The sequence below is a fragment of the Arvicanthis niloticus genome, chromosome 3 (genome assembly GCF_011762505.2).
Source record: "Arvicanthis niloticus isolate mArvNil1 chromosome 3, mArvNil1.pat.X, whole genome shotgun sequence".
NCBI lineage: Eukaryota > Metazoa > Chordata > Mammalia > Rodentia > Muridae > Arvicanthis > Arvicanthis niloticus.
The window spans coordinates 82539928-82565925 of record NC_047660.1 but is presented as its reverse complement, the minus strand read 5'-3'; the positions used below and the strand labels follow the sequence as shown (position 1 = coordinate 82565925).

The 25998-nt window shown below is 44.6% G+C and overlaps 1 protein-coding gene across 20 annotated transcripts in view; it reads left to right on the top strand.

Moving 5' to 3' along the window:
- The window catches only part of Cacna1d (calcium voltage-gated channel subunit alpha1 D), a 428745-nt gene that overhangs the window by 297572 nt on the left and 105175 nt on the right, over positions 1-25998 (top strand). For 15 of the 20 annotated variants that reach the window (XM_076931328.1, XM_076931316.1, XM_076931317.1 and 12 more), the window contains exon 8: positions 835-938. In XM_076931328.1, coding sequence (XP_076787443.1) covers positions 835-938 — 104 coding nt within the window. Of the gene's footprint in view, positions 1-160; positions 265-834; positions 939-25998 lie in introns of all 20 variants that reach the window. The other 5 variants (XM_076931320.1, XM_076931315.1, XM_076931333.1 and 2 more) reach the window with 1 other exon arrangement.

Here is a 25998-nt window from a genome sequence, read left to right as displayed (position 1 = left end):
TGTGTGTTGGGAATATATAATGTATGTTTGCTGGCTGCTCTTGTCTCAGTCTAAGTAAATGTTTAATCCACTGTATAGAATGTTCTCTCTAACGTGACCCTCTCTCCTCACTAGATTCTTCTATTAACCCACTTCTGTGAGCCCATCTTATTTCTTACAGATGAATGATGCTATGGGATTTGAATTGCCCTGGGTGTATTTTGTCAGTCTCGTCATCTTTGGGTCATTTTTCGTACTAAATCTTGTACTTGGTGTATTGAGCGGGTAAGCTACAACTCTTTCATCTTGAAAGCAGAGTCCTGAGAACAGTTGCCAAGACCACACAGGCTTTGCTAGAGGGACCAGTGGGTGGGTACCAGTCCCTTTGTATTGCTTTCTCTTCTGCTGAGGCTTCCGGAACCAAGCTGTTTCCTGGATCCTCACCAGCTATCATGAAAGAAAGCCATGGAGAGATTATTGACCAGGAATTGATTAATCAGTATTGTTGCTTGGGATTTAAATAATTTCCCTTGCTTGGCCTTTTTGTCTGTCCTAAAATGAGATACATTTATAATTGCTTTCTTGGTCTGGATCCAAATACAATGCTCATTAATTGGCACAAAACTGCTGCTAAATGAGTGGTCTGGACTGACTTTGGAGAGTCTCTTCCTGAAGATTTCAGCATTGGGGGTTCGCCCCGCCCGGAGGAAAGCTGAGCAAGGGTACATGCTCATTCAGGCTTTTTCCTTGGAGTGCTGACCTTCACCCAAAACCCTGAGTGGTCCTGCAGCTGCAACCGGGGCTCTGTTCTTTAGTAAATGGATAACTGATGACTGATCTCCTTGCCTTTCACAGGTTAATGATGCGATAGGATGGGAATGGCCATGGGTGTATTTTGTTAGTCTGATCATCCTTGGCTCATTTTTCGTCCTTAACCTGGTTCTTGGTGTCCTTAGTGGGTAAGCAGTTGGATCCCTGTTGCACATTCTCCTGCCGCCACGTGGGAGGCAGCCCTGCGTGTCTCCCAGCTGCTCCCCCGGTGGCTTCTCTGCATGCCTTTGGACTCTGATGTCCCCGCTGTGTGTTGCTTTTAGATTGAATTGTGATTCTTTCTGGCTGTATCTGTCCGTGAGATTCTGTGTTTCTGATGCTTGCCAAACACTATTAACTTAATGAAAATGTTTCCCTTAGAGGTAAATTACAAGCAAATAAAAGGCTTCCTAGCTTTAGTCTCCCCCAGGGAGGGACTTTGGTCTCTTGTGGGTTTCATTCCATTAGTACATGACCTGGTCCTCATTAGTCAATCTCAGAGCATTATAAATAGTGGTGTTTCAGATTTTGTGGTAAAGCTTAAATTAGTACACTAAATACCCAGCAGTTTCAAGCCCTGCCTTCCTAAGCTTGGGATGCTTCATTAGCCTGGCTTATCACTATGTGAGCTGTGCTTCTGATTCAGTGTTCAGCTTTTCTTAACACAAAATGATGTTCAGCTTTTACACACATGCTCTCTATGGCCTTAATATTCCCTCATTTGGTCACCATTTTAAAAATTCATTTTGTTTAATGCCTGTTTCTGGACTTACCCTCCATCTATCAGGTTCAGGAGAAAGGGGCTTGGGAAGGGGCTTGGGCTGTGGGGCTGTGTCCTACAGTGTTGGGAGATGGTAAAGCCCCTGTGAGCAGATGTGCATCCAGAATCTCTGAAGTGCTCCAGAAAGTGGAGTGTCCCCATCAGAGTGGGCTGGGGCTCTCTCAAAAGCAGTTTCATAAATGGGGGGTTGATTTTAACCTGAAAAACATTATGGGTTTTCTCATCATTAGAGTCTTATTTAATTCCATCTGTGATGATGTCTTATAGTTAGGATAAAATATTTAATTAAGAATTATATTCAATTTTAAATGAGGTTACTAAAATGCCTTGTCTTAAGAACTCAATATGTAATGTTTATAATCTGTACAATTTGAAATTTTAAGGAATAATAATATAGTCAACTTTTAACTCAAAACAAAAAACAACAGTAACACATACACACAATCAGTACAGGCATACAGCATTGCCCCAAACAGCCCAGAAGATACTCATGTGTCCTCCCTTTGACCCTAGTCACTGCACTGAGTCTAGACAGTCTCAGAAAATCACACTGATGGACTTGATCCTACGTGAACTTATCAGCTCACTCGCATTATCTTGCTCTTTCAGAGGTTGTATCTCAGGGACACGATATCTTCACGTATGCTGAGTTATTAAAGTGAGCTTTATCTCGTTTTCTGGAGATGCTGTCTTTTGCAGAGCAGAAGGCAGAGCCCAGTTATCCACCTTGACCCCTCTGTTTACCTTCTTCCAAACCTACCTTGCTGTGAATTGAATGCAGTCAGTTCTATACCATGAGACCCTTATCTAGAAGTGGCCCAGGATCAGTGCCTCCCTTCCTCTAGTGAGAGGAATGGGGAGTGGAGACTGAACAGGGATTGGGTGGGGCGGGGTGGGGGGGGGGAATGGTACCCAGAACCTATCTGAGCTCTCTACTACACATTGCCAACTTTAAAAGGCCTCCCTCTTTGACTTTATTGTTCATTTTGGATCTTTCTTTCTTCCTTCCTTCCTTCTTCCCTCTGTCCCTCCCTCCCTCCCTTCCTTTCTTCCTTCCTTCCTTCCTTCCTTCCTTCCTTCCTTCCTTCCTTCCTTCCTTCCTTCCAGTTTTGAAATAGTGTCTTCCTCCTTTTGAGCCTCTGTGGCCTGAAGTTGGGGTCAGGATGGTTAGAGCGGCAGCTATAGTTGGAGAAACTTTGCCACAGGAGCTACCCATACAAGGCTGGCACCCGCAACTGTGTTTTGAGTTGCTTGGCGCCCCAAGTCTCTTTAACCCAACTAAACTGACGGAGGCCATGGAAACCACTAATTTTAACAGTGCCAGTAATGTGCCTTATCTTTAGTTCCCCCTCCCTGGGCAGGAACTGTTGCCTCCAGCATGATGAAACGGAGATATAAGCCAGCCAAATCCTGAGGTGTTTAAAAAAGCAGAAGATGGGGTCAGGAGTTTGTTATAAGACAGGGGCTCAATATGAAGACTAGGAGGAGGACCCTAAGCCAGAGGGTTAAAAAAGCACAGATTCTCACATAACAGTTTACTGAAATATATCTTGAGGGGAAATAAGCTTTTGAAAGGCATTTATTTTTATATCAAAAGAAAACTAGGAAGGAGAAACCAAATGGTACCTGAATGTTAAAAAGCAAACCTAAGACTTGCTGGTGATTTTAGCTGTCAGCCCAGACTTCTCAGGAGTGCACACTCCTCTCCTCCCTCCCACCCCCAAACCACTTTGGTAAGAAATGCTGAGGTAGACTCAGGGTGGAGTCAGAGCTGGATCTGCAAAGCTCTTTGACCATCATTCTCCCAGTTCCTGATGAAGGCCTGGCTCTGGGCCAGTGGCCAGGGGTGCCAAGGTGTCTAAGGCACAGACTCCAGCCTCAGGCTCAGACCGGAGCCCGAGCTGTATAGCAAGTCCACAGCTAGTAGAGTTGGGGGCTCTCAAGGGAGACGACCTGGGCCCTCAAGGCCTGCACCGCCTCCCAGGGTTCCCTCCATTTCTCCCACTGCCTGGGCCCTTGTTTCTCCATTCACAGTTTTTGCTGTTATTGTTAAAGCAAACTTAAACTTGTTACTGTAATCTTAAGGGTCTTCACAATATTCTTTTTTAGGGAATATTAGAGGTGTTGTTCTAAAGCCAGGACACAAAATGTCAGAAGACATTTCTGTGGCATCGCCCTTGAGGGACTTTCAGACTAACAGGTGTGGTCTCAAAAACAATGAGCTCCCAGTGTCCCATCAGAGTACATTATTACTGTCGAATGAGGACTCACCTAGGAGACAGTGACAGAGACCTGTGTCTGAGACTGAGCCCTTTTCCTGTGTGTGTGTGTGTGTGTGTGTGTGTGTGTGTGTGTGTGTGTTTGAGATAGCTTCTCACTGTTCAGTCCAGCAGTGGCTTCTGCAGCTCCTTCCTTTAAGTATGGCCGTGGCATCCTGTTGTATTGTAATCAACACAGTTATTTTGGGGTTCGCACATTTTTAAGGCATTTGCAGCCTGAGTCTCTGAAAATGCTGTCTGTTTTGTTTTGTATCCTCCTCAAGGTGAGACTGAAGCTCATGAATTGCATGCTCTGTGAGCATGGGTGTAGATGACAGCACCTCTACTCACGGCACTCTGTGGGAAGAGCTGCCTGCGACAGCTGGTATCTAGTGCTATGGCTTAACATTTGGTTGTCCTTGATGGTCCTTGGTGATCTTATGATGGGCAAAGAACTAAAAAGACTGCCTCCTTTAGGTCTGAGGTCTAGGTAGCCTGTGTATATCTTTTCTTCTCACTTGGGTGTTTTAGAAACATGGAAGCCACTCGTTTTTAAGGCTGCTTCTTTAAATCCTGGTACCCTCAAGGTTTGCCTCTGCATAAATGCACATAGGAAAGCACAGTGCTTATGTTACTATAGGGCTCACCAGGGGACAGTGGTCCTCATGGGTGGGAACCTGCTTCTCTACTACAGGACTCAGCTGCCTTCTGCCACAGCTCTGTGATGCTGAGGTTTGAGTGGTCAAGGGAGATTTCCCAGGCTCCTAAAGTCCCAGGGAAACCTAGACCTGGCCCTGCCGGCATCCCAAGTTCAGAGTGGGTCTCAGTCCTGCTGCTCTTTAGTCTCTTCTTCCCTAATACAAAAATAATGCGGTCTTGCTGCTGGCCTCGAAGAGTGGCTTGAAATCAGCCAGTGAATCTAGAGCTACATGAAGAAATATTCCAAGGCATTTTCTCATCTAGCACATTCTTATCTTCAACTCACAGACCATGGTCCACTCCCAACACCCACCCTGGTGAAGTGAGATAGTCCAGGGAGCTCTGGGAAATTCTCAGGAGAAATTTCTACAATTTTTAGGAAGTTAAGAGGATATTTGTTATGCACACATATACTATACTCTATGCCACCAGGAGATGGCCATGGGACATAGGAGTTCTTTGTCAGTTGTGAAATATCTTGTCTGTAGACTAAAATCATTGTTATTGGTGGCAGTAGACATAGTGAAGACTCTCTTCTCCTTTGCATCGGGGGCAGGGAGTGAGTGACGTCTCTGAAAAGCAGTGCTCAGGCACAGCAGCTTAAATAACTGTAGTGTGAGTCTGCTCTGCCTTTGCCATCTGCGTGATTTGGGCCAAGTCCTTCCCTCTTTGACATGACTTTCCTCACGGGTGTGTCTGTATGTGGAGCCTATGTTGGTTCCAACCTCGTGGAGTCCAGGGAGGCTTCAAAGGCTTACAGAATGTAGACCCTTAGGGGTGATTGTCAGAAAGGTTCGAGGGAGAGTAGGGCAGTGATCTGGAACAAGGCAGACTGGCCTTTCTAAGCCAATGAATAGCAATCGGCCACGACAGGTTTATACTAGTGAGAAATCAAAGCTATATAACATGTTTAGAAGTTTTATTATGTAAGCATGTAAATAATATGCGCCAATTGTGTCTAAAATGACTATATAAGCTCCCTCTGGGCCTCTTGAAATAATAGGTTAAAGTCATTTGTCATTGGTCTGGGAACTCAAGGCTTTGCTAACATCTTCTTAAAAAAATATTTAAAATAGGTCTTCTGAAGCAAGCTTTTTATGTTTCCAGACAATAAATGTTCTTCATAAGCCCCCTTTCAGGACGTAAAACTGAAAGTAAACTGAGCCAATGTGTCTGTGGTTTCAAAACCAGTCAGCTCTAAATTAATTTTGTGTGTATGTGTCTGAGTGTCCTGGTATGCCTCAAATCCACCAAGTCACAGACTTCTTTTAAACTCACTGAGTTTTCTACTCGTAGAGGCCTATATTAGTTACTTCTCTGTTTTTCTGGTAGAAGCACCATAATGAGGAAAGTTCGCCTAGGCTCGAGGTTTGAGGGGATACAGTCCACAGTGATGGGGAAGGGTTGGCAGTGAGCATGAGGCACTCTCACTGCTCCTGCGTCAGGAAGCAGAGATAGGAACACTGCGCTCAACTTGCCTTTTCCCTTTGTACCCAGTCTGTGATCCGAGCCCACAAGATGCTGTGGCCTTCATTCAGGATGGATCTTTTCTCCTCAGTTAAACTTTTCTGGGGAAACTGTCACAGAGATATGCCTTTAGAGCAATCCAAGTCCAGTCAGGTTGAAAATGGAGACTAACCATCACCAGGCCCATTTTTCTTACCTTGAAGAGTTTAGGGGCAAACAGGGTAAAGAAAGCAAAGCATTGTAAAAAAAGCAGAGGTGATTTTCAAAACAATTCATCTTTCTGAAACTTACTTCCTAGACTCCATTCTGAAGACATAAAATACCAGGCCCAGACAAAGACAAAGCCTGTTTTGTGAAGCCTTGGCTTCCTAGATAAAGATCGATGGTTACAGAAAAAATGGGGCGAGAAGGTGGTGATGGCCCTGGAGAGACTGAAGACCACACTGTGCCAGAATTTTGTAGAATGGAATCAGGCTTGCAGCATGGGGAGTTGGTCCTTGGTCCAGTTATATTCATGGCATTTTGAGCTAGCAAATCTCTGCTGCCTTCTTGGATACTGGCTTACAGGGCAAAACACCAGGAGGAGGGTGTGTCGATTTGGGGTATTTTCTAAGTTAAGACATATGCCATGGGAATAGTCATTCTACATATTTTTCATGACAGTTTAAATCTTGCTACCAAAACCTATTGATAAAGAATGAACAGCAGAATTTCTTCATTCAAGTATCTGCATCTATATTCAGGCATCTATACCTCTGACATATCTGCATCGTAGAAAAGCAGTCAAACTGTTTGCAAAGTTAAGAGGGATAGCACCAGGGTCCTGAGATAACCATCAGCCCATCATGGAGAACAGAAGTGCAATGTGCTGAGTTCATAAGAATCTATGGCTTGGACAACAAAACTGTTTTGGCAAATGGAAGTCTAGCCTTACCCAGGAATGGTAGCTTATGCCTTTGATCTCAGCACTCAGGAGGCAGAGGTAGGCAGATCTCTAGAAGGGTTCAAGACCACTCTGGTCTACATAGTGTGTTAACATGGCAAGCAGGACTACCTAGTGAGAACTTGTCTTAGAGAAGGAGATGGTGGAGAACTCCTTACAGAGACCTTTTGCACTTAGGCATTTCCTTCTGTGTGTAGTTACTCTCCAGGCTCCCAGAATCCCAGAGACACTTTAAGTAAAAGACTTGAAAATATTGCATAATTTCACTTGGGTTGGATAAGGCTGTCCAGAAAGCCCATCCTCATAGGTGGGTGTGCTGCTTGAACTTTGGGGTCATGCTATGAGTGGAATTGATGCTGAGTTTGGGGTATTGGAAAGAGCCACAGTCCTTTAGGAATGCTCTTGGTTTGGCTTTGGTAGAGTAAGAGATTAAGCCCCAATTTGGCTTTGAAGGGAAAAACACCCAATTTCTCTTTTCTAGTAATAAACCAAGCTAAACATGCATATCTACTCTGGACAGTAAGCTTCCTTGTTGCATAGCTGACAAAGAAACCTGAGTGTTGTGTGTACAAGGTCCCAGAAGTGCGCAGGCTGGTAGCCACACCTGACATCAACAAGTTAGTGCGACCTCTCTGCTGCTGGCTGGCAGCTGCTGTTTCCATAGAAATGGCTGTTGGATCAGTGGAAACGAGGTAAGAGAAAGTTTTCGCTGATGTGTATTCCATCAAGCTGACGCTTGTTTCCCTGGCAACAGCAGTGGACAGCAGCCAGGCTCTAGAAGCAGATTCAGTAGAGCACTCTCACTTGTCAGCTGTGGCTATCATCTGCTCCTGACCACACTGTCTTTGATGGCGCCTAGCAGAGGCCTCTGAGGACCTGGCAGGCACTGCTGACCTCGTGTGCCCTCCTGGGCATCTATCTTGCCCATGGCAAACTGTGTCCAAAGCAGACCGTCAGCGATCTTCTCTCCACCTGTGCTCATCTTGTTATGCAGCTCAGAAGGCAGAAGGTTGTCGAGGGCAACGGTACCGCAGAGCTGACTGTTGAGTCTGTTGATCTCAAGTCCTAGGAGAGTAGAATTCATTACAGTGATTTTATGCACAGACTCAGCTCTTCACAAAACTGGTGATACCTTAATAGTTGAAATTAAAGCCATAATTTTCATGTGTTCCTCATCCTGCTGGTGACGGTCACAGTCGCCTACAATGAAAAGGATATTTATGAGTTTAATAACTTGACTTCTTGTGAGAAACGTATTGATGACAGTCTCTAAGATATTACTGCCATATTCTGCCAGATCTTTTTCTTCTGTTCGGTGTTCTTAAGCTAGTAAAATTGCTTTCATGGCTCAGGTATCGGCTCTGTAGGGCAGTGTGGTAGCTATACAAAGATAGCATGTCTATCGTATGTGGAACTTCTCCTTGTTACAGCTCAGCACCAGTTTCTTCTTGGGGTTTTTATTTTATTTCTGCATATATATGCATCCGAAGTACGCGTTTTATCCTGCCCATGTGAGACAGTGTGTGTCAGTCCCAGAGCACAAGGCAGAACCTTGTGAGGGTCTGGGTAAGTTGTTTGCCCTCAACACCTCAAAAATACATTTTCTTTAAGAGGATTCTTTTTCTGAAGAAGAAGGGGGTTGGGAGGGGGGAAATCCATGAAACTCATAGCTGTCTCTTTGAGAAACAGCTGAAATATAAACCTGCAGTGCTGGCAGAATGAATTTGGGCATCCAGAAGAACTATGGGAAACTGTGTACTCTGTCTTCATGGGACTTTCTGAATGACTTTTCTTTAGTTTTCTGGAACACAGTGAGGCAGTGCAGAGTGGCTGACCCCTAAATAGTTTGTACCATCTAGTTAGGTTCAAACGACAGACAAAGTGGACAGTCTTATTAGATTTGTATTAATTCTCTCTCCTCTTCTCCTACTTAGAAAAGAATGGCTTTTCCCTTTATCTGACAAGTAATGTTTGAGTGCCCACATAGAGGAGCTGTATTTGCCAAGTGCCACACTAGCCACTGTAGTTACTGTAATGAGTTCAGAGTAGAGGCTTGGACATGGTAATACTTGCCTGCAATTCTAACACAGGGCCATAGGCATGGAAATCATGAGTTCAAGACCAACCTGAGCTATGTAGAAAGGTGATCGTTTTTTATTTTTGTCTTTATGAAACAGGCCTAATTGAGAAGGCAAACTTACGATTGAAAACCTTTACAAATGCTCTGAAAATAGGGCAGGTCATGCTGTGGTACAACTACTGATGCACGGCAGAGGCATGTGGCAGTGTCCTGGAGGACTGAGGACTGAAGAAATGTCTGCCATAGGCAGGCATGGTGCAGAGGCAGTGGACACTGAGCTTCCCATCAGGACTGGACAATGGGAAGAAGCAGAAGACATTGGGGAAACTAAACAGAGCTGGGAAGCAGGGACTGAGGACTGAAGCTTGGGGAGGCAAAAACAAAGGAGGAGAGACTAGCCAGCAGAGCTGAGATCTCCTGGGTCCTTGTAGAGCCAGTGGTAAACTTCAGTCATGGCTGAAAAGTAGAGAAATCACAGAAAATTTTTAATCAAGAATTGGTGTGGTTTAAATTTGAATTTTGTAAAAATCGTAATATCCACGTCTTCAGATTTCCTTTAGAAATGTTCCAGGAGCAGGGTTGTGTTGCTAGTCATCTAGAGAGATACATAGAAGGGTGGTAATGGAGACTGAACAGGTGTTATTTGTGGAATCCAGCTGGTAGGCATGTGGGTGGCATTCATTCTATAATCCATTATGCTTTTATGAGTGTTTGAAATTTTTCTTAGTTTAATGCTGGAAAATCTGTATATAAAAGCCACCGTAGCTGCAGTGATTTGAATGGACTTAGTATAAAGGGGGTATATAGGAAGCAAACCCAAGACTGCCGGGAGACTCTTCCAGCCACAAGGTACTAATGGTGCCAGCTTGGGTATTTCATTGTAAAGAAGTATGGAATGGTACACAATACAATGTGACTGTTTTCAGAAAATGGACATGGGCTTCACAGTGTTGAGACCCATAGCTCCAGAAGTTCCTGTTTTCATGCCTGGAAATGCTCTTAGAACTGTTGTGGAGAGCAGCACAGCTCAGCAGAGGATGTCAGCCCATTTGTGGAGGATGCAAAGAGTGGCTGAGGGCTGATAGACAGCTGGCATCTGCAGGGCAGAATGCAGGAGAGACACCGTCAGAGAAAGGGCTCCAGAAATCTAAATAGAGGTCCTCTGACCTCTTTGGCCATGCATAGCTAATTATATGCCGTATCATACTCACCAAAGCCTGTCTGAAAACAGCTACTGGAGAGCCCAGTGCTGGGCTCAGACTGTAGCGGGTAAACCTTAAAGACTGTGTGTGGGATTTGAAGTGAGATGTTAGGAAAGGTAAGCATTAGCAGAAAGCCACGTTTAGTATAAAAACAAGCTCCAAAAGGATCAGACCAAATACCCAATACATTAGACTTGCCAAAACAAAAATCGATACTCATTAAAGGAAGATGCCACAGTGCAGCCATTTCCCCAAATATTTCATTTCATGATCAAAACACTGAGAAAAGAAGCAGCAAAACAGCCATGGTGGAGGGGACACACATCAGGAGGTGACAGGAACATTGCAGAAGGTGATCATGCTTGAACTGCTTTAAAGCTGTGCAAGAAATTAAAGGAAAGGATTTGCACACCACAAGGAAGTGGATGCTACATATTAGCATGGGAATAGCACCGTGTCTGAGGAATGCTTGGGAACCAGGGGGAGAAGTTGAGTGAAGGCTTACAGATATGCAGTTTACTAAGAGGCAAGCTAGTGAATGTGAAGTTGGAGTCGCAGAAAAAATAGATGAGGAAGAAAAAGTAAATAAAAGCAAATAAAACAAATTTAATAAATGGAAGAAAAAAGCAATCTTAGGCACATCAAAGACAGATGGCCAAAAGTTAAGGATAATGCTTTAAAGGAAATTAGATGTAGAAAAATGACCCCAAGGATGGCCTCTGGTCTCCTCCATGCTCATGTACACACATAACCAACATACATACATACACACACACACACACACACACACACACACACACACATGAATTTAGGTGTGAAGTACATTACATGTTAGAATACAATAGAATTCATTGACTTGGATTTTAGACATAGTAAAAAAAAAAAACAGCCACAGTCCAATGGACTCTGACATCTTTGAAGAGCTGAAAGGATTTGGAGGCATAGCTCAGTGTTAGAGTGTTTGCCCGACATAAGAAAGGCCCAAGGTTCAAACCCCAATTTTAAAAAGACGGGAAAAATGGTTAAGAAGCTGAAGGAAACTCTCTAGAGCACAAATACTTCTCAAAAAAGTGAAGCAACACAGGATATCAGTGGACGCCTTTAATCCTAGCACTTGGGAAGCAGAGGCAGGAGGATCTCTGTGAGTTCAAGGCCAGCCTGGTCTACATAGTGAGTTCAGGACAGCTAAGGCTACACAGAGAAACTCTTTCTCAAAAACAAAACAAAACAAAAAGAGATAAAAAATAAATCTGAGGAAAAATTGTTTTAAAAAGTTAAATGGTACAAAGATTATTTAGAATAAAAGCCAAGAAAATTGATCAACAAATCTACACTATAAGAAATGGTAAAGAAAACACTTCATGATAAAAAAAATAATTTTAGGTAGAAACAAATACACATTTTAGAAATAAGCACCCCCCAAAATTACAAATGTAAAGACAGAGGATCCCCCCACTTCTAAATTTCTTGAAATGATGTTATTTAATTTAAAAAGTAGCGGCAGGGGCTGGAGAGATGGCTCAGTGGTTAAGAACACGGACTGCTCTTCCAGAGGTCCTGAGTTCAATTCCCAGCAACCACATGGTGGCTCACAACCATCTGTAATGGGATCTGATGCACTCCTCTGGTGTGTCTGAAGACAGCAACAGTGTACTCACATATATAAAATAAAAACAAATCTTAAAAAAAAAAAAAAAAAAAAAGTAGTGGCAGGCTCCCAAAGGGAGTGTCCCGGGCTTAGAGAGAACCACGGCAGAGACAGAGGTGGGAGGGACTAAGGGGAGCCTTCGTGTTGTAAGTCCTTAAAATAACCATATGTTAGAAAATCAGCATTAGGATTGCCATGCTAATGTAAAAGATGCATGGCAATGTTAATATTTTAAAAATAAAACACAATTCCATAAGCCATAAAGAGATTGAACAAAATAGGAAGCAGCCATCAGTGACCCAGAATAAGTCAGGAGAGGAGGAAAGGCAGATAAAGCACGTGCAGCACAGGAAAAACAAAACAAAAAACAAAAACCAGCACTTGGTGTGGTGGTTCAGACTTGAAGCTCTGGCCCTGGGAAGACTGAGACAAGCAGATTATAAGTTCAAGGCCAGCCTGAGCTATATAGTAAGAATTCAACTCAAGTAAAGCGAACAGATCAGGTAAAATAGCAAGATGGCAGACAGCCATACGCATCATCAAGAACTGAATTCACTGAAAGTGACTGTGCCAGTTTAATTAGACTGAACTTGTTATACTGAATAAAGATGCAAGATGACATAAAATCTGACACAGACTCCAAACAAAGGAATAAGGTTAATATTAAATGTCACCAAAAAATTGGGCTTCAATACAAGAAGAAGCTTTAGAAATAGGGCAGAGAGAGATGGGGCAAAGAAGCATATGGGGAGAGAAGACCAGAGGGAAACAGAGAGGGGGGGCGGGAGAGGGGGAAAGAGAGTGGGAAAGAGAGCGGGAAAGAGAGGGAGAGGGAGAGGGAGGAGAGGGAGAGGGAGAGAGGGAGAGAGGGAGAGAGGGAGAGACTGGGAGAGGGGGAGAGGGGGAGAGGGAGAGAGGGAGAGAGGGAGAGAGGGAGAGAGGGAGAGGGAGAGGGAGAGAGGGAGAGAGAGAGGGAAGATCCTATAATAACCAAGGTCATTTCATCAAGATACAGTGACCCTGCATGCTTGTTCCTAGTAACAGATGCAATGTGCTTAAAGCCAGACCTGTCCAAATTAAGTAAAACACTGGTGAGTCTACACACGTAGATGGAAATGTTTGTGATGTCTTGTCAGTAATTGATAGACTAAGGAGATTAAGAAAAAAGCAAGTATCCAGATTATAGCTAGTTAATAACTAGCAAATAACTACCTGATTGACTTTATCAGAACACCATGTACTGTTTGTTCTTTTCAAGAACAAACAGAACAGCCACATCATGACTCTGAAAAATTTTTTTCACTGAATCTCAAAACAAAGCTGGAGGGATGGCTCTGTGGTTAAGAATATTTGGTATTCTTCCAGAGGACCAGGGTTCAATTCTCAGCATGGTAGCTCATAACTATCTGCACTCTAGTTCCAGGAAATCTAATGCCCCTTTCCAGTCTCCATGGCACCAGGAATGCATATGGTGCTCAGACATGCATGCAGGCAAAACACTCATACATGTAAAATAAGATTTAAAACAACTCTGAAGGTTGACTCTCTGTGGTAGTTTGAATAGGTTTGGCTCCATAGACAGATGTTTGAATGCTTAGCCCACAGGGAGTGGCACTATTAGAAGATATAGTCTTGTTGGAGTAGGTGTGGCCTTGTTGGAGGAAGTGTGTCACTGTGGGGGTGGACTTCCTATTGCTCAAGCTCTGCCCAGTGTGGAATCAGTCGTCTCCTCCTGGCTACCTTGGGATCAAGATGTAGAACTCTTGGTTCCTCCAGCACCATTTTGGTCTGAATGCTGCCATGTGTCCCATCATGATGATAATAGACTAAACCTCTGAAACTGTAAGCCATCCCTCAATTAAATGTTTGCATTTATAAGAGTTGTCTTGGTCATGGTGCCTCTTCATAGCAATGAAACCTCAACTAAGGCACTCTTAAAAAGCATGTTTTTTTCCTAGGGTCTGAAGATGACATAGCAGGCACTTGTCACCAAGACTAACAACATGAGTTGGGTCCCCAGGACCCCTATAGTGGAAAGAAAGAACTGATACCTGGAAGTTGTCCTCTGACCTCCATGTGCCCAGAATGGGATGCATTCCAACATAAACAGTAAACAGATGCAATTTTTAGAAATTAAAAACAAACAATAATAATGAAAAAGTATGCTTTTCTAACTTTTATGGCTCTAAGAGAGAAATCAATGATAATCTATTTATAAAAATCTCTTAAATATTTTGTAATCAATAAATCTCTACCATGACTTAAACTACCAGAAGCATCTGAAAATACTTTAGATAATACTGAGTCCAATATCTCGGCATTTATATCATCCATCTAAGGCAGTGCTCTGCTGCTGCATCCATACGGAAGCATTTATGTGGCTCCCAATAAGTGCAGAAAGCTCCACTGATCATTTTTTCTAGATGCGTTGCTAATTCTCAACAAATGAGAACTACACAAGAACCTTCACAATCTGGAAACTGTGCTCTACAGCAATGGTTCTCAACCTGTGGGTTGCTACCCTTTGAGGGTCTCATATCAAATATCATGCATACTAGATACTTACATTATGATTCATAACAGTAGCAAATTTACAGTTATGAAATAGCAATGAAATAATTTTATGGTTGGAGGGTCACTGCATGAGAAACTGTATTAAAGGGTCATAGCATTAGGGAGGCTGAGAACCACTGCTCTACAGCAACCTGTAACTGACATCATGATTAATGTTTGAAGACTAATGACTCTTCCCCAGACTAGTAACAAGGTGTGGATAAATTTATCAGTTTGTTTATTCAGCATTGAATTGATAATACTAAGCAGTGCAGTAAGACAAAAAAGAGACAAAATACAGAAAGATCAGGAAGAAAGAAAAACGTATTTGTATTCATAGTCAGCATGCTTGCTTATATGGACTAAATAAAGAGGCCAAAACCTTACTGGAATTAAAACCAGCATATAGCAAGGTCATAGGACACCATGTCAGCATACAAGAGTTAATTTTATTCCTACATGAAAAACTGTAGGGACTGTCCAAAGGGTTGAGCAGCAGGCATCAAGTGTGTTTGTGGTCCCCTAAAAGTAGACTGAGGGTTCAGGAGAGGTTGCCCCTCAGGGGCAACATCCTAAAGGGCTCAGAAAAGGCTATAGAGTTGAAGAGAAGACTGAGTTAGTGCCGAGCAAGCTCAGAGGAATACAGGGATGATCAGGCATCAGGGGAGTAGGAAGTGGGGACAGAGCAAGTGAAGAAGCCATGTGATAAGTGTGGGTCTTCAGCTGACCAACGACCTCTCCACATGGCTGTGGAGTCTGCAGCCCGGCTTTGCTTCATTAGCTAAGAGTGTGAAAGTCTCAGAAACTCCTGTCTCAGCATACACAACCTGGAATGCTGGGTCTCTGTACTGAGATCTCCGCACCCCTCATCTGGCTAACGTCACATGTGGCTGTGATCTCTATGCTGGTCTGGGTTGCAGGGATGTGGTTGTCAGCTTCTCCTATTGTATGGGGGAGGGCAGAACATCAGAAGTCAAAAGTCCTGCCTCCACTCAGTCCCACATTTCCAAGAGATGTGACTTGGGCCATCACAGTTCACTACTCTGTACTGAGGCTTTCTTGTCCTTGAAATGGGACAACCTCGTTTCCTGCATGTTCTGAGAACAAAAGAGAATAATGGAAGGGACTTGAAAGCCTGAAAGCCCTGTCCACATGTAAGGGTGTCGCGTGTGCCTGGCTGTGCTCTTCCAGGAAAGGAAAACCCTTATTTAGGGTCTGAGCATTCACTTGCTAGTGTTTCTCTGCAGGGTTCCATGATTCGGGGATAAAATATTAATCCACTCAGAACTCCATCATTCCTTTTGTTGTAGACACTGTTTAATCCCAATCTAGGGTTTCTACCTTGCCTTTGACCATTTAGTTCCTAGGTAAAAGACACACACAGCCTTCATATTTACAATAAGCTTTAGTCAGCCCAAGAGGTGGGTAGATATCTACCCTCTATGCTATTAGAGTCTACTTTCCTATTGATAACCGTGAGCTATTAGTATGTTTTATCTGGGCTGTTCCTAACTCCAGTTGACCACCCTCATATGGCCATGTTTTCTTGACTCCTAACCCATGGGTTAGCTCTTCTCCTCAACTTCTTCTCTTCCTCATGGTTCTCACTCAACCCCCCCGCCTTCAGGCCTGGGAACCCTACAATATGCCCGTGCCTCTTCTACCCAGCTATTGGCTGTTGGCATCTTTATTTACCAATCAGAAAGAACTTGGGGCAAAGCCACATAGCATCACTTACGTCTATGTGCAGACCCATATCTGGGGCAACCAGGTCTTCAGGGCCTGCACTTAGCATTACAATACACAGCAAGAGACAAACCTCAACACCCTTAAAGTTCTGCTTTAAAATAAATCTTGGTTTAAGTTGTCTACTGACTTCTTCAGAGTCTGCAAACATTTGGGGCTTTGCAGCCCTTGAGTCTTGGGGACTTTTGCATCATCTAAAGGACTAAATGCAGTGGGAGGTGAATCCCACCTGTCACCCTCTTCCCACAGGGGCTCCTGTCAAGAACTTTTAACTGCTACATGAGAATAGGCTAGCAGATGTCCCAGGGAATTCTGGCTGTACCTTATCCCTTATTGGCAATGATTCAACATCAGATTTGTGCCCAAGAGGGTGATGGGAAGCTAGGCTCTGATTGAGTGTTGATATATGGACAGAGTTCATAAGGATGGTAAAGAAAGGAAAGTGTTTTCTAGCCCCTCACAACTAGCAGCAAGGGTTGATGCCTCAGGCCTGTCAGAGAGCTAGTGTGTGAGGGTGAGGCTTCTGGGGAGTTCCAAGTTTGCTGCATAGCAATGGTGCAGAAGAGTGGGTGTGCAGTTGGGGACCCCTGCTGAAGAAGTACAATCTCTCCTTTGAGCTGTGGACAGTGTGCAAGTATTGACTGGTTCTGAACTCTTTCTAAACTGTAAAACTGAGATAGGGTGAGGAGAACCCTGGAGCAGAGGATGGTGTTAGGACTGTGGTATGGAGATGAAGGTACAGACTTGGGATATCCTGTTCCCAATGCCTCTCTGATGAGAAATGAGACATGTGAGGTTCAGCTCTCAAGCTGGGGTGGAACTGTGTGAGACCAGGCATGGAACTGTCGCTCATATCCTTGTTAGTATGGCAGCTGGGATTAGATCCAGTCACCAGGCTGTGTGCTTTATTCCGTTTCTTCCCTCTGATCCTTTGTGCTCCTTTGGTAATGTAAGAGGTCTTTGTCTCTGTTTTATAGATGAATGAGGCTGAGAAGATTCATATAGATAAATCAAGACTCAGAGAGGTCCTGCAGTTTCCTTAAAGTGACACAGGTAGAAGAGGCGGGGCTCACAATTAAATGGAAACCTGTGGACTCTCCAGAGCCCAAGCTGCTTTCTCATTGGCCAGGAGCTCTCTCTGTGCCTGACAGGGGGTACTCCTGTGGGAGGCCACCCACCCAGAGGCTCAGCTGGTACCTCCTAAGAGGCTTGGTTCTTCATGCCCTGTCAGGTTCTTTCTTCTCAAGTCTAACGACCCAAAGGAGAGTGAAGAGCAGATTGTCTTCTAAGAACTTGGGCTCCCCCCTCCGCCCCCGCCCACCATGTGCCTCATAAGTCTACTGTGAGGAAGTCCCTGTGGCTCTTAGCCTTTTAAGGACTGCTAACTGGGGAGCACATCTCGGGGTCCTTCTTCTCTGCAATACAATACTCTTGCCTGTATTTTCTTACCATTATGCTTTTCGTTAGGGGACTCCTCCTGAGAGGGGTGCCCGGTCCCTTCGATGTAGCTCACCAGATGGTTTGCCATTTACACAAACAGAGGGTAGAATTTGAGTTGAAGTTCTTAGATACTTCTTTGGGAACATGTGGATGGGTTGGCCCAGTGTGAGCCCCCTTGGGTCTTTGTTGTTTATCTATAATTGGGTACCTTCTCCCCAAGGATTGCTTATCTGGCTATTGGTCTGTGGCAGGCAGTCTGACTGGGCCATTCACACAATATCCTGTTTTGGTTCATAAAAAAAGATGTGTTCTGAGACCACTAGTACCTTTAAACATGTTTGTATGTTACAGAACTGCCACCCTCCCATGTCACTCGTCAGTACACGCTTAGCACGTTTTTCATTAAAACAACAACAAACAAAAACTATCGGACAAGTCTACTGAGGTATATATATATTTAGATTAATTAATTTATTTATTCACTTTAGATCCTGATCACACTCTTCCCTCCTCCCAGTTCCACCCTCACAGGTTTCTCCCCCCCACCCCACTCTTCTCTCTCTTCTCCTCATACAGAGGAAGCATACCTTGGGTACCACTCCACTCTGGGACACTAGTTGCCTCAGGACTAAGCACATCCTCTCCTACTGAGGCCCAAATAGGCAGTCTAGTTAGGGGAAGGGGATCCAATGGCAGGCAACAGAGTCAAAGACACCCTTGCTCCAATTGTTAGGGGACCCACATGAAAACCAGACTGTACATCTGCTATAAATGTGTAGGAGGCCTAGGTCCAGCCCATACATGCCCCTTGGTTGGTGGTTCAGTCTCTTGGGCATCTATGGGCCCAGGTTAGTTGACTCTGTAGGTTGTCTTGTGGTGTCCTTGACCCCTCCTGCTCACTCTATTCTATCTCCCTCCCCTTCCACAAGACTCTCCAAGCACCACCTGTTGTTTGGCTAAGGGTCTCTGCATCTGTTTCCATATGCTGCTGGATGAAGCCTCTCAGGAGACAGTTACGCTAGGCTCCTGTCTGCAAGCAAAGCAGAGAATCAATAGTGTCAGGGATTGGCTCTCAACATGGAATGAGTCTTAAGTTGGGCAAGTCATTGGTTGGCCATTCCCTCAATCTCTGCTCCATCTTTATTCCTGTGTATCTTGTAGGCAGGACATATTTTAGGTGGTTGGTTTTACAGGTGGGTTGATGTCTCCCTCCATTGGAAGACCTACCTGCTATAGGAGGCCACTTTAGTCTCCATATCCCCACTGATAGGAGTCTCAGCTACAATCATCCCCATAGACTCCCCAGAACCCTCACCATCCCAGGTCTTCAGCTTCTCCCAGAGGTGCTCCCATTGAGCTCTCACTCTCAGCCCTCTCCCACCCAGTTCCCGCTCTCCATCCACCTCTGGTTACTATCTTGTTTCCCCTTCTGAATGAGATCCATTCATCCTCCCTTGGGTCCCCCTCATTATGTAGTTTCTTTGGGTCTGTGGATTGTAGCATTGTTATCCTGTACTTTATGGCTAATGTGCACTTAGAAGTGAGCACATACCATGTGTGTCTTTCTGGGTTTGGCTTACATTTCTTAAATAGAAATATTTAAAGGATTCATAAAATACATGGTGATACTAGTTTGACTCATCTGGTCACATGATGGCTTTCATTCAAAGAAAGCTTCATCCAAGAGAGAGCTTCTGTTGAAGGGTGTTTAAAAACACCTCTTAAAACATGCTTTTAAACATCTTTAACTTTTAGCATGAATCCTACAGAGATTCTTATCAGCTCTCTAGAAAAAAATAATACCAAACAATGTTTCCAGAATTTGGATGCTGTTGGTAGCTATGGAGACTAACCCTTTGAAGAGAGAGTTCTTCCATCTTCAAAGAAGGAAATGTAGTAAATGCAGCTCATGTTTTGTTCTAAGATGTCTGAGATACTTTGCTGCCATGTCTATGTATTTTAGACTTAACTAGGACTCTTATTTTAAACTTTTTTAATGATGTTGTGGGGTAAAGTTTCAAATGATGGAAACTTACATGGGTACTTGCGTCCAGATCATCCAGTACAGAGTCCCATTATCCACATCTGTGATACCAATGTCAATTTAATGTCCTTACTCACAGAAACACCTGCTTATTAATCTGATTCATATTGACTAGTCAGGCCTTGTGATAAAATCCAGCCCCTCCTTCACAGATTTTACAGGCTGGTGCATGAAAAAGACTGTTAAATAACCAACTTTGCTGCTGTGAAATGAGTTTTACAAATGCAGGACCCAGGGGATTTACAGGATATCAGAGAAATGGTCTCACATCTGCCCTCGCTCAGGACATGGCCTCAGAAACACTGTGGGACCTGCAGCCAAGGAAGAACACTGAGGCTTGAGGGGAAAGGAGTGATTTTAGGATGACTGAAGATCATTTTGAGGAAGTAGGTGTTAGAAATGAGGCAGGGCAGCTGGGACATTGGCACACACACTGTTTTAATGCAAGGCAGCACTTCATGGGAAGTCCCTGAACCCTTCCGGTGGTACATATGCTGATGCCGGGGTTTTGTGTACAGCACTTAATGTAACCTAGTCACCAAGAGCAGTAGACACCTGCTTCCAAAATGGCTTGTCCTCCCCAAGATGGAAATGGTTTCCCGTTTAAATCATCTTTACACTTTTATGTTAGTGAAAGTAAGAAAGACTTGAAGAAGAGAGGTCATTTCAAGATAAGCTCACCCCAGATACCATAGGAAAACACTAGAAAATACAATGCCAGGAAGCACTGAAGCCCTAGATTCATCATGGAGTTTATTTCAGTCAAGATTCCTCAAAGGTCAGCTATGTTTTCTTGTTAGCCCCCCTCTTCCACATAGTTTCCCTCTATTTTCACTGGTTCCCTTGGCAGGGCAGGATTCCCAACCCACTTGTTGACATTCCATGCCTCACAGTGGCCAGTGAAGTGTCCTGTTACAGTAAGCTTTAAACCCCTCCACTGAGAGCATCTCCACAGAAGCAGTTCCCCTAGAGGAGTGCGGGGTCCTGAGCCCCTTTCCTGCCCTGAACTATTCACCTTGCTGCTGAGGGTTATAGGCTTCTCAGGGTAAAGGGGTTCATGGAGCAAGCTCAAAGCTTTTGATGAACTTTGACCTGGACAAGTATGATTGATAAGATTCCTTTGCCCTCTGTGAAACAGCACATATTCCTGCTAACTCTTTACACAAGTGTTTTCTTGAACAAAGCCTGAACTTTTGTGCTCTCCAAAATGTTAGTTGCAGGTGCAAGAATATTCTTTGAATGCCTTAATTTATCCCTCCCTCCCTCCCTCCCTCCCTCCCTCCCTCCCTCCCTCCCTCCCTCCCTCCCTCCCTTCTTCTGTATCTTCATTACTTTCTTGCTTTCCCTCTTTCTGTTTTAGGCAGGTTCTCATGTGGCCCAGGCTAGCCTTGGATTTGGTCTGTTGCCAGAGAAATATCTTGAAGCCCTAACCCTCTGCCTCTACCTCCCACGTGTGTCAGGATCTAGGTGTATGGGACCACTCCCAGCCACACTGCCTTTCCATTCTCTGACTTTCCCTTTTTGTCTGCATATGGGTGTAATTTAGGTCTAAGGAAGGTTATTCTCTACCAGGGAGAAAGCAACCTTCCACTTCCCCCTTGCTTCTGCTTTTATAAATGCTGTGATTGGTTTTGGATGAGTTTCTGAGTCCTTTATTCTACTAGAAACCAGCATCCTAGTGGTTCTGTTGGCTTTTCTTTTCTTAGGACTAGTGAATGCATGTATGTGTAGATACAAGAGGGCTTCATCAGCTTGCCTTTTATTTATGCAAGTCTGGTTTAAAACAAGCAAGAACAAGCCCTGTCTCTAAATTAAGACAATTCCCAGTGGCCCATTTATTTTAGAGGGCATTTGAGAAAGTAAACTTCCCACAGCAGACCGCATGTCAGCTTTCTACATTTGGGGCAGTCACATTTGATCTGCTCCTGTGTTTGTGTGCAGTGGTCCACTGCAGGCTACTGTTCTCTCCCTAGAGTTTGAGCTAGTCAAGGGTTCCATAATTCACCATGTTAGGTTCTGAAAATTCTAGATATATCAGGGTTTGGGGACTCTTTGCAGACTATGGGGTGTGTACTCAGGACCTGAGACTCCTTCCAGGTTCCTGGGTCTGAAGCGGTGCCTCCTAGGAGGCACAAGAGACAGCCATAGGGAGATATGAGGAAGGAGCCATCACTTTATTCCAGAGTTGGGGCTTTAGAAGAAAACCAGATTGTGAGAAAAGCAGAAAAGCCTTTTCTACTATGCTGGTTCTTCCCTGGTTCATTGAGTGTCCTTTGTGTCCCCTCCCCTTTGTTAGCAAGAAGTGAGATCAGTGGGACTGTAGAAAGGATGCTTGCCTCAAAGCATTGTTGCTAGCCCAGCTGTGACCTAGGCATGTGACAGGGCCTTGTTGGTCCTCAGTGTTGGCCTTAGTGAGATGAACAAGAACAACTGTGTCCTGCCTATGTCACTGTGAGATGTGAGTAGCACATGAGACAGTGGCTATAAAGACACTGTCGAGACTCTAAACACAAATGTCAGCAAATCTGAGCCTTTTCTGTTGTGTGTTAGGGGGGCATGGCGTAGACTCAGCCTCTCCTACCGAATCCCCGTCGGCTTTCCCTGGTGCATGTTCTGATTCTGCTGAAGCTACCCTTGCATTCTGTTGTGCCTGTCCTTAGGGCCTTGAGGATGGAGAAGTGGTATGCCACCACACCATAGCCATTCCTGCTAAGCTCGTGTGCCCCTTCAGTCTTGTCTAGTATTGATGCTTCCAGACACCCTGTCTTCTGGGTCTAGGAGGGAGCCAGACTGCTACCCTGGGAAAGGAGCAAAATGACAGAGACCTGTTCATAGCAGGTGGTCTTCCTGCTTTCCCTTCTAGGTCATGGGTGAGGCCATGGAGATGAAAACTACCATTCAAATGTGTTAGGGTGCTCTCTAGGGTGCACGCAGAGTGTGGGCCTGGAGAAGGCAGATGGTATTCCAGGCCCATGTTAAGTATTGGTTCATTTCAAACCTTCTGTGCCCCTTCTGAGAAGTCGCTGCTTCCCAAGGTAACCCATTTCCTCTTTGGAGATCCTGGGCTCTCAGGAAATATACTGGAATCTTCTGTTTTCAAACTCCATTGGTCTCTGGAGACCCAGCTTTCTGTCTTCTTTCCCATGGTGGCCTTTCAAAGAATGAGCACCAGCTCTCCCTATCCACCCACCCTGCCACTCCTTCCTAAAAGCAAATGATATTTGAGTGGCAGGTGGAGCATCCCCTGGCCCTAGGAAGAAAGGTCTATAGTAGGTGAATGATCACAGTGGTGTGTCCGACCTAACGGATTAGCATAAACAAGGCAGAGGTGATTGAGACCTCAGGGTGAAGATGGTTCTGTCAGCAATGACAAGTCTCATGGGCCCCTTTTCAAATTATAGTGTAAGAAAATGGAGGCCGTAGAAACTGGAATTTTTACCTCATTCCTATCAGTGCTAAATCTAGCCCGTCATCTGTGTTTACAGAATGCCCCTGGCTTCTCCACTGTCATTTTCTCTCTGTTTTGTTTGGTGCTTCACACATGACATCCATAAAGCCAAGTTAGCAGTGACTTTCAGATTTCTGCAGTTTCTATTGCCTACGAGGAAACAGTGCAGAGCCAGGGCTAGGTTGCGCTCCTGTAAACCCAGCACACATAAGTTAAAGGCCAGGCTGAGCTTCACAGCAAGACTGTATCAATGTTCCGCCCTACAACAAGGAAGCCATTTATGTCTCTTCGTTTAAATTTTGAGTGTCTTTCCAAACTGCCTCAGACTCTTTCCCTTTGTGCTGGGGATTAAACCTAGGACCTAGGTATCCTAGACAGGTGGTCTACCATTGACTATATAGGTGGTCATCTATATGCCCATCCCTCTGATCTGTTTTGATTCTTGTCCCTCTAAGCACCTGTCCCCTGCCCTTGGTCCCTATGTGTACATGATGAGCTACTGAGGCATTCAGTAGCTAGATAGGCTTGTGTGCCTGGCCTCACAGAGCCTCAGTACCTGTACAGATGATACAGCCATCCCTCCCTCACAGGGAGCGTGCATCAGTAAGGATACCACAACTCTGTTGAAGGCATCTCTTTGTGGGAGGGGACGGGAGCATATCTGGGTCTTGATTCTCAGTGACAAAGTGCCTTCATGACTCGGAGACTTACAGACCCTGTTTAGAAGTGGGAACTAGGGACCGTTTATCACAGATAAAGCAGCTGCCATGGCAGATGAGGTGAACACAGACTAGACAGCTTAAGACTCCCAGTAGTTGTTCTGTTGGGCCGTGAGGGGGACTTCTGGTTGAGTGGTAGCTCCTTAAAGAGGAAATAAAATGCATGGCTTTCTAACCAGCCAGCCATGAAAAATCTACTGCACGAGGCCTGTGTTCACACAGGGAATGTCAGGCTGCCAGTGAAGGCCACTCCAGATGGCATGTCTGGGCTTGGACACATGATCCCGGTAGTCGAAGGCTTTTTTTTTTTCCCATAGGGATGTATTCTGGTGCATGTGTTTATACTTAGCCTTCTTGCATTCCTGTTTGAAGTGGACATTCTGGGAGAGAGAGACTAGAAAAGAAATACCCAAGAAAAATGGTTAACAGAGTCAATCAACTTTCATTAGGAGCATGCCATTCTAACTAGTGGGCTGGATTGGGCTGACAGCAACATATATCTGCAATCAATTAGAACAATTACAGGGTCTTTGACGGTTTGATTTTTTTTAAAGTCAGGGTTTTATACTATAGCTCAGGCTGGCCTGGAGCTCACTATGTATCCAGATTGGCTTTGAACACATGCAGTCCTCTGTCTCAGTGCTTCCTCATCCAAAGGATGGGATGACATTTGGCCTTTTTATGCCCTTGAATGAGGAATAATCTGAGAAATGGAGATGTAGGTACCCAGTGTTCTTATACTAACTGGGGAGACTGTCATTAGGCCCTTGCAACAGATGGAACTAGGGTGTATTCATTTCTTTCTATTTGTATTAAATTATTGTCTCATATATTACATCCTGACCACAGTTTCCCCTCCTTCCCTCTGCTCCCCACCTCCTCCCTCCCCATCCACTCCTCCACTCTACTTCAGAAAAGGGCAGGCCTCCCGGGGATGTCAATCAAGCATGGCATATCAAGTTGCAGTCAGACACCTCCCCTCATATTAAGGCTGAACAAGGCAACCCAGTAGGAGGACAGTAGTCTCCAGAGCAGGCAAAGCATCAGAAACAGTCTCTTCCCTTTTAGGAGTCCCAGAAAAACACCTGGCTACGTGCTATAACACATGTGCAAAGAGCCTAGGTTAGACTCCCTGAGTGTTGGCTCAGTCTCTGTAAGCCCTGTGAGACCAGGTTAGTTGATTCTGAGGACCATTTTCTTGTGGTGTCCTTGACCCCTCTGGTTCCTACATTCCTTCCTCCCCAGGATCCCCAAAACTCTGCTGAATGTCTGGCTGTGGGTCTCTGCATTTGTTTCCATCAGTTGCTAGATGGAGTCTCTCTGATGACAATTGGGTTAGAATATCATTAGGCAGCAGTTCATTGGCTTTTTTTCCCCAGTCATGTTTTGTTCTTTTGTGAGTCTCTGGGCTATCCAGCCTCTGGTTCCTGGTCTTCCAGACAGTATCAGGCATGGGCATGAGTCTCATGACATGGGTCTCAAGCTGGACCAATTGTTGGTTAGCCACTCCCACAATTTGTGTCACCTTTACCCCAGAACATCATACTGGCAGGGTAAAGGTTTTGTGGCTAGGTTAGGGAGACATATATTCTCTCTCTCTCTCTCTCTCTCTCTCTCTCTCTCTCTCTCTCTCTCTCTCTCTCTCTGAAGCATATACTTAGACATCAGCCTCTTTTAAAGAACTAGACATCGGGCTTCAGAGTAAACTATTTAGACATCCTCAGTTCACAGCTGTACCAGTTCCAATTACAGGGTACACTACTGTAATCTCAACACTCACAAGATCACTTGTCTCAACCCCTCAGCTCTCTGAGCCTCTGTAAATTCCATGGACCAGAAACTCTGGTACCTCAGAAGGTTCCTCCTAGTCCTCTTCAGGCCCACCTTTGCTGTTTTCCACTGTGAGAGCTTCAATTTCAACCTTGCTCATGTCAAATCCTACCTACCCTGCTTCTAAAGTAGTTTCAGAATCATTCATACCCAATGCACATGCGTGCATACACACACACACACACACACACACACACACACACACACACAGCCAAATCCAGCAAACAATCCTATATAGCCAAAGGCATTTCTGTATTCCTTCCCTTTGCCCCAATCCTGCCAGGACTGACTGTTGCGTGTTGGTGAGCTGCTTCTGTCTACCTCTGTCCCCTTCCTTCAGGATGGTTCTGG